The sequence below is a fragment of the Abramis brama genome (genome assembly GCF_963993115.1).
Source record: "Abramis brama genome assembly, chromosome: 6".
NCBI lineage: Eukaryota > Metazoa > Chordata > Actinopteri > Cypriniformes > Leuciscidae > Abramis > Abramis brama.
Genome location: NC_139968.1, coordinates 9,358,646 through 9,372,722, shown reverse-complemented (window position 1 = coordinate 9,372,722; position 14,077 = coordinate 9,358,646). Strand labels below are relative to the sequence as shown.

At 40.3% G+C, this 14,077-nt stretch overlaps 1 protein-coding gene across 1 annotated transcript in view; it reads right to left on the bottom strand.

Annotated features, from left to right (window-relative positions):
* rnf123 (ring finger protein 123) overlaps nucleotides 1-14,077 on the bottom strand; it is a 154,622-nt gene that overhangs the window by 31,431 nt on the left and 109,114 nt on the right. The window contains exon 36 of the mRNA XM_084118076.1: nucleotides 7,049-7,176. Within this exon, the coding sequence (XP_083974202.1) occupies nucleotides 7,049-7,176 (128 nt within the window). The remainder of the gene's footprint in view (nucleotides 1-7,048; nucleotides 7,177-14,077) is intronic.

Below are 14,077 nucleotides of genomic sequence, written 5' to 3'. Positions count from 1 at the left end.
ATATATTGTAAAACTTAATTAATTTGTGTGATGATTTTTTTCAGGAAACTTTGATGAATATATATATATTGTCCTTTACTGTCACTTTTGATCAATTTAATGCATTCTTGCTGAATAAAAGTATTAATTTCTTTATTTTATGTTTTTTTAATACTTTTGAACGGTAGTAATGTTAAAGCTTTCTATTTAACACATTTTTATCAACAGCACAAATATCAGTACGATTACCTGCCGATTCAATGCATCATAAAATATGATTTTTACTTGTCTACAATCTTTAATGCAGAGGTGTGGGAAACCCCAAGACAACACTCAATTCACTTGATTCAGAGAACCACAATCCGATTCTAAGTTCATTTGTATTGCTTGGCTACTGAAAAAGTTATCAATAACAGCATAAAACCGCTTTCAAATTTACTGCTATTTGACTTTTTTTATTTTTTTTATCATCCAATCATTTCAATATTTATCCGCATGATATGGTGGCCGATATATCATGCATCCCTAGTAAATATCCTGCTAAAATAGTATATGTCGTATAGTAGTTTGCTTTTCTGAAACCTGTATCTCACTTTTTAGTCTGTAACCTTGACACAAATCTGCAACAAGTCCTGAGGCTTCGAGTGTCCCTGTTCGCCATATTGCTCAACTGATTTCAATGTTGGCGGCCCTTAATGTCTCCCCTAAGTCTTTAAACAACAGGTCGAAAAAAGGCCCAAGGACAATTCCCAGCTAATCTCATCTCGGGAATGGAGTCTGATATCAATGACCTAGTTTAGTGGTGGAAAACAGAGGAGGGGGGGGGGGGGGGGGCAGACAGACAGGAACTGAGACCGGACGTGGTGTCCATGGCGACCCTCGGTCTCCATGACTACGAAAGAGACCAGCTTCGTCCTCGTAAGTGTGGAGATTCACACCACACTGTCCCTCAGAGCTGAGCGGGAATGGGCAGTGTGAAGAAAACCAGTCTGAAGGCAGAGTTGATGAAGAACGACCATAAAGATCAACATCATGAGGAAATCTTATTTCTACTTGCCTATGACCTCTAATAGATAGGGGTGGGAATCCCTAGGCAACTCACAATTCATTTGACTCGGAAAAACACAATACGGTTCCAAATTGATTCCAAACGCTTGACATCCGAAAGGTTCTCTGTAACAGCCTAGAGATGCGGTCAAATTTACCTTTGTTAAATTTTCACAGCCATAATCCAGTCATTGAATAGAAATCCACGAGATTGGGAATTTCGTGTGAAGGTGAAATATTTCCAGATTTCGCAACTGGTTCAAGTTGGTCTTGCAAATTTGCTGGATTGACCAACAGAAAGCTGCTTGAAAGTGACTTCTGCATGTGAGCTGTTGTCCAAGAGTCCTGGACTATTTATGGCCGGCAGATTGCCAGACTTGATCAGCTCCATATGCGCTGTCTCCGTCGTATTGCACTTGTCAAATGGCAGGATAAAGTCCCAAATACTGAGGTACTCACTCAGTGTCGCTGGTCTGGACATGTTGTACGCATGGCAGATTCAAGCCTGCTGAAGCAGGTTTTCTATGGCCAGCAAGGACGGCCTCAAATCCAATTTGAAACTATTCAACATGGACCCAAATGACCTTAAAGAGATGGTTGCAGATAGGACATCATGACGAGCATAGTGGCATACTGCCATACACTCCTTTGAGTCCAGCTGGATCACTGATGCAGTAGACAAACAAAGACGCCGAAAGCTCAATACTTTAAAAATAATAACACAGTCAGTTTATGTGCAACACCTGTGGCCGGCCATGTGCTTCGAGGATCGGCCTCTATTCACATAGTTTTTGTCCATTATTTGTGCTAAACAAGTACCATTAGAGAAGTTTAGTGATCCTTCCTTGTCTCGTGACGCTCAGGATTGTTTTAATAGTGTCTGACTTAAACTTCAATAGACTAAAATGATGTAAGAGGTTGAATTCTTTCAATGAATCCATTCGAACTGTTAACGTCACCATTCAAAAATGTTCCCAGATTGATCGTTGTAGCATTATTAATCTTTTTCTTTTTTTTAAAGGTAAAGATTGCTGTATTCAACTTTGCATTGCTATACTGTTGCAAATAAATAAATTAAATATTATGTTCTATGTTTTTATGTTATAGTTAGTGTTATTCATTTTCATATATTTTACTTCTTGCATTAAACATTTGTAATCTGCTTGGCTACGAAGGCTTTTTGGTTGAAATCATGGTTCTGATCTTTACACTCACTGGCCAACATTATTAGGCACACCTGTTCAACTGCGCATTAACGTAAATATCTAATCAGCCAATCACATGGCAGCAACTCAATGCATTTAGGCATCTAGACATGATCATTAAGATCTGCTGAAGTTCAAACTGAGCATCAGAATGGAGAATAAAGGTGATTTAAGTGACTTTAAATGTGGCATGGGTGTTGGTGTCAGACGGGCTGGTCTGAGTATTTCAGAAACTGCTGATCTACTGGGATTTTCACACACAACCATCTCTAGGGTTTAGAGAGAATGGTCCAAAAAAGAAAAAATATCCAGTGAGCAGCAGTTCTGTGGGAGATAATGCCTTGTTGATGCCAGAGATCAGAGGAGAATGACCAGACTGGTTCAGCTGATAGAAATCCACTCAACAACCAAGGTCTGCAAAAGAACATCTCTGAACGCTCAACATATCAAACACTGAAGTAGAAGAGCATCTCTGAACACTCAACACATCAAACCTTGAAGCAGAAGAGCATCTCTGAATGCTCAACACATCAAACCTTGAAGCAGAAGAGCATCTCTGAACGCTCAACACATCAAACCTTGAAGCAGAAGAGCATCTCTGAACCCTCAACACATCAAAACTTGAAGCAGAAGAGCATCTCTGAACGCTCAACACATCAACCTTGAAGCAGAAGAGCATCTCTGAACCCTCAACACATCAAACCTTGAAGCAGAAGAGCATCTCTGAACCCTCAACACATCAAACCTTGAAGCAGAAGAGCATCTCTGAACACTCAACATGTCAAACCTTGAAGCAGAAGAGCATCTCTGAATGCTCAACATGTCCAACCTTGAAGCAGAAGAGCATCTCTGAACACTCAACACATCAAACATTGAAGCAGAAGGTATCATGTCAATATGAACCAGAATGTCTGAGGAATGTTTCCAGCACCTTGTTGAATCTATGCCACAAAGAATTAAGGCCGTTCAGAACTACCTTAATTCTTTCATTAGCTAAATATTTTTTGCCTTTTTTTTTTTTAAGTATATAGGGCTGAAAATGAGGGCTGGAAAGTTTAAGTTATATAAAAAGCTACAATAACAGTCAATGATGTAGCATTTTTGCTTTTTAATAACCAATTGTTTATAATAAAATTTGAATTATTAAACATTGTAAATCGTTCCAGAATCATTTAAGAGATGATATTCAGTGCCAAAAGAAAGCCAAACAGCGAACATGTACACCGGCATACTAACACTCCTGGAGCTTTTAAAAACTCAAAACTCTTGTAACAAGTTTTTTGGTGGGTGTTACAGAGTATCAAATAGGCTCTCCATTCAAATACTGTGAACAAACTCAAGCATTGTTCTTGAATGCCTAAAGAAGACTTTGTTGTTATGCCCGACTCTCTCCTCAAGTACAGCAGTTTAGAAGTGTGGGCATAGTGTTCATGGAAATGCATCCACTTAGTGTAAATAATTAATCAAGGCCTTTTACAGTAAAGTGGTGGATTGGGGTGGATGGTCTATATAGTTAGAGCAGACCTGAGCTTCAGTGCGGGAGGAATCGATTTCCACTGCAGTACAGTTAGATGGGAGAGGATTTCCTGATGTCAGTTTCATTGCTACTTCAATACAGATCACTCAAAACATGATATTATAAATAGGGCTGTCAAGTTAACATGTTAATTTAGTACATTAATTATATTAAATACTTTATATAAAACAAAAGGATAAAAAAAAAACATGAATAAACATGATTGTGAAATGGATTTCTTAAATGTCTTAAATTATCTTCTTTTAAAGGTGCAGTAAGCAATTTCTGAAAGTTGATATTGGAACCTAATCAACCTAAACAAACACACCCCTCCCTTCACTGCTCCGCCCACAAAATGCACAAACTCTTTATCATAGCTGAAGAGAAGCAATATAATGCTTCACGAAAAATAAAGCAAAGATGATGAACGAACAAGAAAGAACAAAAAATTAACATATAGTACAAAGATATACAAGTAAGAGTTGGTTATTAGTCGCCAGCAGCTCCAGACAAACAATGACACTCAAAACTGTCCTGTTACTATAGCTAACATTACAACAACAGCAAAACCAATGATACTCACACATGGAGCAGAAACTCAATCTCGGCATCCGTAACCTCATTATAAACCCTTCTTTTCCCAAGTGATATTCCTCTGACCTTTTCTCTTTTGTAATGTCTCTCAGCCATCTCTTTTTTCTAGTCTTTCTTCAAATCTCCATCTTGTTCACTCTTTCTCCACCCCCATCATGAGTGGACACGCCCCCTACTGCTGATTGGCTCACTCTCTCTCCTCTTCCCCCATCATGAGTGGACACGCCCCCTACTGCTGATTGGCTCACTCTCTCTCCTCCTCCCCCATCATGAGTGGACACGCCCCCTACTGCTGATTGGCTCACTCTCTCTCCTCCTCCCCCATCATGAGCGGACACGCCCTCTACTGCTGATTGGCTCACTCTCTCTCCTCCTCCCCCATCATGAGCGGACATGCCCTCTACTGCTGATTGGCTCACTCTCTCTCCTCTTCCCCCATCATGAGTGGACACGCCCCCTACTGCTGATTGGCTCACTCTCTCTCCTCCTCCCCCATCATGACCGGACATGCCCTCTACTGCTGACTGGCTCACTCTCTCTCTCCTCCCCCATCATGAGTGGACACACCCCCTACTGATGATTGGCTCACTCTCTCTCCTCCTCCCCCATCATGAGCGGACACGCCCTCTACTGCTGATTGGCTCACTCTCTCTCCTCCCCATCATGAGCGGACACGCCCCCTACTGATGATTGGCTCACTCTCTCTCCTCCTCCCCCATCATGAGCGGACACGCCCTCTACTGCTGATTGGCTCACTCTCTCTCTCCTCCTCCCCCCATCATGAGTGGACACGCCCCCTACTGATGATTGGCTCTCTCTCTCTCCTCCTCCCCCATCATGAGCGGACACGCCCTCTACTGCTGATTGGCTCACTCTCTCTCCTCCTCCCCCATCATGAGCGGACACGCCCCCTACTGATGATTGGCTCACTCTCTCTCTCCTCCTCCCCCCATCATGAGCGGACACGCCCCCTACTGATGATTGGCTCTCTCTCTCTCCTCCTCCCCCATCATGAGCGGACACGCCCTCTACTGCTGATTGGCTCACTCTCTCTCCTCCTCCCCCATCATGAGCGGACACGCCCCCTACTGATGATTGGCTCACTCTCTCTCCTCCTCCCCCATCATGAGCGGACACGCCCTCTACTGCTGATTGGCTCACTCTCTCTCCTCCTCCCCCATCATGAGCGGACATGCCCTCTACTGCTGATTGGCTCTCTCTCTCTCTCCTCCCCCATCATGAGTGGACACGCCCCCTACTGATGATTGGCTCACTCTCTCTCCTCCCCCATCATGAGTGGACACGCCCCCTACTGATGATTGGCTCACTCTCTCTCCTCCCCCATCATGAGTGGACACGCCCCCTACTGATGATTGGCTCACTCTCTCTCCTCCTCCCCCCATCATGAGCGGACACGCCCTCTACTGCTGATTGGCTCACTCTCTCTCCTCCCCCATCATGAGCGGACACGCCCTCTACTGCTGATTGGCTCACTCTCTCTCCTCCTCCTCCCCCATCATGAGCGGACACGCCCTCTACTGCTGATTGGCTCACTCTCTCTCTCCTCCCCCATCATGAGTGGACACGCCCCTACTGATGATTGGCTCACTCTCTCTCCTCCTCCCCCATCATGAGCGGACATGCCCTCTACTGCTGATTGGCTCACTCTCTCTCTCCTCCCCCATCATGAGTGGACACGCCCCCTACTGATGATTGGCTCACTCTCTCTCTCCTCCCCCATCATGAGTGGACACGCCCCCTACTGATGATTGGCTCACTCTCTCTCCTCCTCCCCCATCATGAGCAGACACGCCCTCTACTGCTGATTGGCTCACTCTCTCTCCTCCCCCATCATGATGATGGATCCACTTTCAACAGCGTTTCTCAGATATTGCTTACTGCACCTTGAAGACTTTTAAATTATCTTCATGTAATGCTTTTCTCAGCAAATACTACTATGTGATTAATCATGACTAACTTGATTCAGTAATCAATCAGCATATAATTAATTAGATTAAAATTTTAAAATGACTGCGAGCCATAATAAGGAAAGCCAGGGCTCTAAAATCTGATTGGATGAGCCTTTTAAATGTATTTAAAAGCCTTTTAATGTATGAGGTCTCTCATCATAATGCTGTCCAAATATAAGTGACTTAAAATGTTTTATTTTTTGTGTTCTTGGGATTTGAACCCATGACCTCCATGTTGATAGCATAATGCTCAACCAGTCAAGCTAAAAGAAATTTGTAGAAAAATATAAAAATATAGATGTAAATCTTTCCAGACAGTTGCTAAAATTCAACAATAAAACTGTTCATCTAAATTTGACCTGCTAAGAGGAAATAAATAATTTATGTAAAGGCCAGTTACAGCAGATTATAATTATAATACATCTCAATCATCGCACAGATTTGATCTTAGTGTTTGAAATAAGAGCTGAGTGATATGACGGAGAAGGGCTATTTTAAGAACACACAATCATTTTCACATCACTGGATATGGAAGACAATTCGAAGAAACAGGAGTATATTTAAACCGTAAAACATTGCATGTCACAGGATGCAATGCGACAAATACAATGTGGACTAAATGCAACAACCAAAAGTGAGATTCTGTTGCGATTTCAAGCTTTAGCCCCAAGCCCCCCCCCCCCGCCCCAAGTCATGTGTCCTGGCGTCGGGCCTGGATGCGTTTAGTCATGGCTTACATGTGTGCAGAGAGAAGTGTTTGCTGTCAGCGCCGATGGCTCCACCCTCTTCTTCTCCCAGCAGGTACTGGATGGAGCGAAGCTGGAAGCAAGGATCCGACAACAGCACAGACGCAGCCCTTGAGATCCTGGAAGACAAACGAATGAGGATGTTCAGGTTGTTGTGGGTGGTCGTCAGGGTGTTGCCATGTAGTTGCTACAGTGTTATGCTTACAGGCTCAAAGAGTCAGTGATGAGGGTGACGCATTACAAGTAATGCGAGTTACGTAATCAGATTACTTTTTTCTAACTAGTAAAGCAACACGTGATTTAAATTTTCAACAAAATATCGTAGTTACTTTTTCAAATAAGTAATGCAAGTTACTTTGTTTTCCCATTTATTGACTGACAGTTATGTCCCCATGTTGAGAGAAATCGTAAGTGTAGTTCTAGACTAAATGTGAGCATTTACTCACCAAAATTGCACAAAAACATTCAGTATTTCTCAAAATGAATAAAAACAGTGAAACGCACACTCAGAATATTATGCAAACCTACAATAATTAAATGCTAAATTACAGCAATATACTTTATGTATTTAATCTCACTTTATTAACCAATGTCTTTGATTCCGACCGATGATTCAATTCAACAATACTACTAAGCAAATATGACTTTAGATAAACGTCTTTTTTTTTTAATTGTTGAAGTAAGAGAGTTGAACTTTATTCTGTGATCCAGAACAGCAGCAGCTGAAAGGTATGTTTGAGCGGCGCCCTCTACTGTACAGGCGTAATTTTGCATTTCCTTCAGCCTGAGGCTTGTTCATTTCACGTCTGATGTGAAAGAGCCTTTACATTTGCCACAAATTTGTTATTACAAAACAAATAAGCAAGCCCAGCCCAGGAGTAAACAAGCACTGCAAAAGTAATGTAATGCATCACTTTACATAAAAAGTAATTAAGTAACGTAATATTACTTTTTAGGGAGTAATGCAATACTGTAACACATTACTTTTAAAAATAACTTTCCTCAATACTGGTGACACTATTAGGATGGCCATCCATGGGTGGACATTTGGATATGTGGGGTGGGCAACTGATGTCAATAGCCTATATGATAAAACTCTAATACAATTTTTTTCCACAAAAAAATAAAAATAATAATAATACATGTATTGTAAATATTGTAGACAATAAATAAACATTAATTATATAATATTGAAAAAAGCAATGTTTAATCATACAGTACTTATATTTAAAGTGTAATACCAAATAAATTCAAAAATATTTGTGCGTTATATTTTTAATCAGTTAAACAATTCAGATTCATTCACAGAAAAGAAAAAAAACTTAATTTACTTAAGTTAATTGTTTGAGTCCTCACTGAAAGTAAATAATGAACATAAAAATCATCAATATCATCATCATCACCCTCATCAACAAAAGTAAAGCAAAATAAATATTTAAATTTGTTATTTACAGATTTATTTCTGAAGTAAAACAATTTAGATGAATTCATTAATTAATTGACAAATTAGGTTCATTGTCCAAATCCCAGCCCTCACAGAAAGTATATTCATTTATAGCATTTTTTTTTTTAAATAAATATTATCATAAAAATTATTATTATTATTTATAATTAAACAGTTGAACAATCCAGATTAAAATCACAGAACTTTTCCCAGTCCTCACTTGCTCCACTCTGGTTTTGTTTCTAAAAATACATATCAAAATAGTATTTATGATATCACTGGAATGGGAAATTGACAGTTGCGCAGGAGGAGACACTGCTGCTCTATAACAGCAGAGAACACACAGCAAAACTTACTGACATTTACACCACCGTCATCATAAGTCTTGCTCAACAATTCCTGCTAACATGCATCCCTGCAATCATTCAGGTCAATCTATGCTAAACCTTTCCTACTGAGCAAGCATTTCTGCCTTTATTGTGATCGGACAGTTCAGAGAAACACAGCAAACAACTGGAGAGGAGAAAGGTGAATGAGATCAGGAAAGGACAATGAGCCTCCCCATCACATGTCAGAGCACGGCTATGGTTCTCACTTTTTTTGAACAAATCTCTAACCCTATATAGTAATAGTGATGCTTGACTTAGCTAACCCCACTAAAAATGACAGAGGGAGAGAGAGAGAGACTCGCAGACATTGTTCATTGGAGCGCAGCTGTCAGGCTGTGAGAAAACACACTCTTCCTGTCGTACACAAATGTGATGGGGTCAACATACTTCCAACAAGTAAACGTCTTGCTTCATCAGAAAGAATTAAACACTATTTGCACATCTAAGAAACATTAGATGGAGACTAGATGTTGAACTGATCTATACACCACTTCCACTGACAGCAGAAGGATTCAAACTGAATTTTTTTTGCTTTGTCCATTGCACTTCGTGCAAACTTTTTCCCAAAGAAAAAAAAAAGTACCATGGTCAGATGATTTATGGAGTTTCATCCCTAATGGCTGTGCATTAAAACCCGAGCAGAGCCTCCCCGCCTCCCCGACGCACCTGCTGTTTACATCTAACCCTCACTGATCAATCTTTCATGTGTGTTTTTCCGACCGCATACACCCACTCACGCACAATTCCTCATGATGCAAGCGAAGGAAAAAGGACTTACTTTAATAATGCACTATGGAGTGTTTTTTCCCCCTTCGTTGCGTATGTGGGTGAAATGATTGGTTTGAAAGTGAGCCAAATCTACAGGTAAACAGAGCAACACACTGAATTCTGTCCCCTGCAGACATTCGGACAAGTTTTGAGGGAATTAAGGTCTGCCACTAATCAGATCTAGTCTCATCCTCGGACGTCACACCCACGGACCGTTGGCAGAGCGTCTGATGCACGAGGCACACAAAATGGGAAACACTTCGGGAGTTTTGAAGTTGTCATGTGTTGAATTCTACAGGATTTCCAGGAGACGTGTGTGTCGCGTTCTTTAACGGTCCCACTGGAAACAAAGCAGTCGTGATGCCAAACCCCCTCATGGAAGAGGAAAGCCATCGTGTTATAACTGTGACAATGAGCGCTTATCAGGATCAGGGCAATTCCACGCAAAACTGTCACATCCATAACGCCAACACAATGCCATTGTATTTAGTTGGTGTTATGGATGTGACAGTTTTGCGCGGAATTGCCCATCAACTAAACGCTGGAACGCTTTCAAAAGCATGTGAAGTTCGCAACACCATTGTTTAAGAAAACTTGCACAACGTTCTTGAATTAATAATTTATTAGCTGCGGACTGTTATCGTAGGGACATCGATATTACATTTCCAAAAACAAAACAAAACAATAAACAAAACAAAAGATACACTACCAGTCAAAAGTTTTTGATCGGTAAGATTTTTTTTTGTTTTTAAGGCTGCATTTATTTGATTAAAAATACAAACAAAAAAACAGTAATATTGTTATCATTATAATATTGTTTTCTATTTTATTATATTTTAAAATGTAATTTATTCCTGAGATCAAAGCTGAATTTTCAGCATCATTACTCCAGTCTTCAGTGTCACATGATCATTCAGAAATCATTCTAATATGATGATTTGATGCTCAAAAAACATTCATTATTATTATCAATGTTGAAAACTGTTGTGTAAAAAAAAAATTCTCAGGATTTTTTGATGAACAAAGTTCAAAAGAACAGCATTTATTTGAAATATAATCTTTTGTATCATTATAAATGTGTTTACTGTAACTTTTGATCAATTTAATTCATCCTTGATGAAGAAAAGTATTTATTTATTTTATTTATTTCCCGCCCAAAATAAAATTAAAATTAAAACTGACCCCAAACTTTTGAACGGTAGTGTTTAATGTTACAAAAGCTTTCTATTTCAGATAAATGCTGTTCTTTTGAACTTCCCATTCCTCAAAGAATCCAGAAAATAAAAATGTTTTCAACATTGATAATAATGAGAAATGTTTCTTGAGCATCAAATCATCATATTAGAATGATTTCTGAAGAATCATGTGACACTGAAGACTGGAGTAATAATATAATATAATATAATATAATATAATATAATATAATATAATATAATATAATATAATATAATATAATATAATATAATAAATCCTTTTGCAGATGTCCAGACACACGAGCAAACCTTTAGGACGTCCGTACTGGGAGACTAACACTTCAGCAAATATGTTTGCGCTCTCATACAAACACACCCAGCTGGCCGCCGTGTTTACAAGGCGCGGCTGGCTGTCATGCTAAGTTAGCAATATAGTACACACGCAGAATGACAGGGCTGGACGGGCAACAACGCTCAAACAACAGAGGTCTGGTAAACAAATAAATCACACACACGATCATTGCCCACACAACCCGCACCTGGCAGCCCCCCTGCTGCGTTCTGAGGGCGACGGGGCTGGCAGTCTCAAACTCACAGCGTTTCAAACACTCATCTTTGCTTTTTGTCATCAAAATGAATACAGATGCATATATAATGATCAAGATGGAAAATTGTACCATGGTTTTTGCATAGAAACCACAGTTTAATGGTGCTATTTGTGGTAAGACCACAGTAACCACAAATATATATATACATAAAAAGATATACAGTAGCTTTAGTTAGGCTTAGACACTTTTGACTATCAGCATAAAGTCTAGTCAATTGTAGTGTTTATTCTGTGCAAGAACCAGCCATTTAAACAGGAAGTGACCATATAACTGACACATAAAGCCACCAACCACAGTGAGTTAGTTTTAGGGCTTCACAGCCACTTATTTTTCTACCATTTAGTCAACAAGTGGGTGGGTGAATGTTTACCTTATGTAAACAACTCAGTTCGACAGACCTAGATCAAAAACATCTACAAGTTGTTGTTACCCCTGAAGAGTTCTATAAACAAGACGTTATGTCCAGTAAATTACACTTCAGACCAAACATGGTAAGCTATTTTGTTCAATCACTCCAGTCAACGGAAATAGCTTTGTTAGAATACTTTGAACTATTGTTGGATTTCTATGTTGTGAAAACAGGTAATAAAACGTTCCCGTGCTGCTGTATATTTCTTCAGAAAAAAAAGAAAAAAAGCTTGTCTAATCAAAATACTGGACACAAAATCTAATGGCCCTATCATAAACCTGGCGAAATGCGGCGCCAGGCGATGTGCAAGTGTTTTTTGCTAGTTTCAGCCCGACGCAATTATCATTTTCACGTCCTGTGCCACGTTGTATAAATAGCAAATGCATTTGCGCGCATTTGTGCGCCCATGGGCGAGCTGGTCTGAAAAGAGGAATAGACTGAAATAGACTGATCCATTGACCAACTGAAACCTGGTCTAAAGTCAATATTGCATTATTATTATTTTTATTTAAAAAGCGCATTAGTAATGTGCGCCTATAGGCGGGTCCATAACGAGTGTACACTTTGTCCCGTAGATGGTGTGCTTGCACACTTTAACCTCGTGCACAAGCAGATCCGTTTCCTCGCTAGAGAAGCGTTCAGTTTTTCCGCTTGCAAATTCCGCCATGTAAATATCGAATCCACCATGGCGCGAGCGCAACTGGCTTTTAAAGGGAATGGGAGATGAGACTCTGATTGATTTTTTGCACATTATGCCCAAAACACACCCATTACTCATTAAGAGAATAGGGGCAACCCTTTTATACCGTGCGCCGGGACCGCCGACCATTTTACCCGTCGTTAAACTAGCAAAGGTATATTCGGACACGCCCTATGTTCACTTGTGCCGTGCGCTTTAGATCATGCGCTTAGATCTTTAAAATAGGGCACTAAAAGTATAAAAAATAAAGGTGGGGGGTGGGTGTTATTTATGTATTAAAATATATCAATCAGAATCCAGTTGTAAAGCATCCCAGTGTGACAGCAGGTGTATTTCCAAGAGCACAAGCCTGTCAACAGGAGAGGCTATTCGTGGCGTCTGTGGCCCCCAACAGACAGACACTGACTCACTGGCCCCTCTCTGAGACTCCACTTCAATCCTGCCTCTCCCAGGCACAGCAGGGCTGACAGATGAGCGTGGGGGAGGCTTTTGGAACAGCTTCCATCACAACATACACGCGGCTCACGATTTCCTCACATCCTTCAGAAATATGCCTGGATACACCAAAAACTACACTTGGCATGCTATTAGATGGTTAGGGCTGGTCACAGAGCTTACAAGGGGCTCTTGGGTGAAAGGGACCGTATAGTTGTATATCGTCTATAGCAGGGGTCAGCAACCTAATCACTGACAATAGCTAAAGAGGTGTATGCTTAATTTAAATAAAGTTCCTCAAACTTGCATGTTGACGTACATTTTGAGGTAATCATTCCACACACTTCCTCTAATCATTAGAGCCAATGGCAAGTAACCTACAATATTAAAAGCCATTCTTCATTCTGTAAATGGAAATATGTACTTGCAATGATTTGATGCCATTAACTTGCTGGCTAATCACTGGCAAATCAAGTAATTAGTACTTCCTCAAAAGCACTCATTGAAAAAGCACTATCAACCCGATATCTTGTAAACACAGCTCCGTTTGCAGGCAGACTGGTCTCCCCAGAATCCTTTAAGATGCGTAAACAAGCCATTTAAGAAGCTCTTGCATTCTTGTGAGCAATATGTATGAGATGGTGGTCAGTGAACAGACTGTAGGCGTCTGAGCCGATCATGAAACATGTCAGAGCATGTGCACTACTCTCTAGGACAAGTCTCTGACCCACATATTCTTTATTTATGGGATTTTCTTCTTCACTGTATAGGAATAATACATTCAATTCTGTGCATAGGACCGATGACTCTGAACTGTGACTCTGATCTGAACGTATTCTAAAAGAACCTAGTGATATTAAGATGCTTCACACATCCACTCAAATGTATACAAATAAGGGACACTGCACCAAACAGACATTCGTATAACTATAAAATGGTACATGAACTCTGCTCAGAACGCAGCGATGTGCTTTATTATGCTCAGGAATGAGAAAGCACACAACAACAGAGGCAATTTAGTGGCAATGTCTCAAATCTTTCTCCTTCAGTTCCTCTGCATAAAGTCGGTCTCAA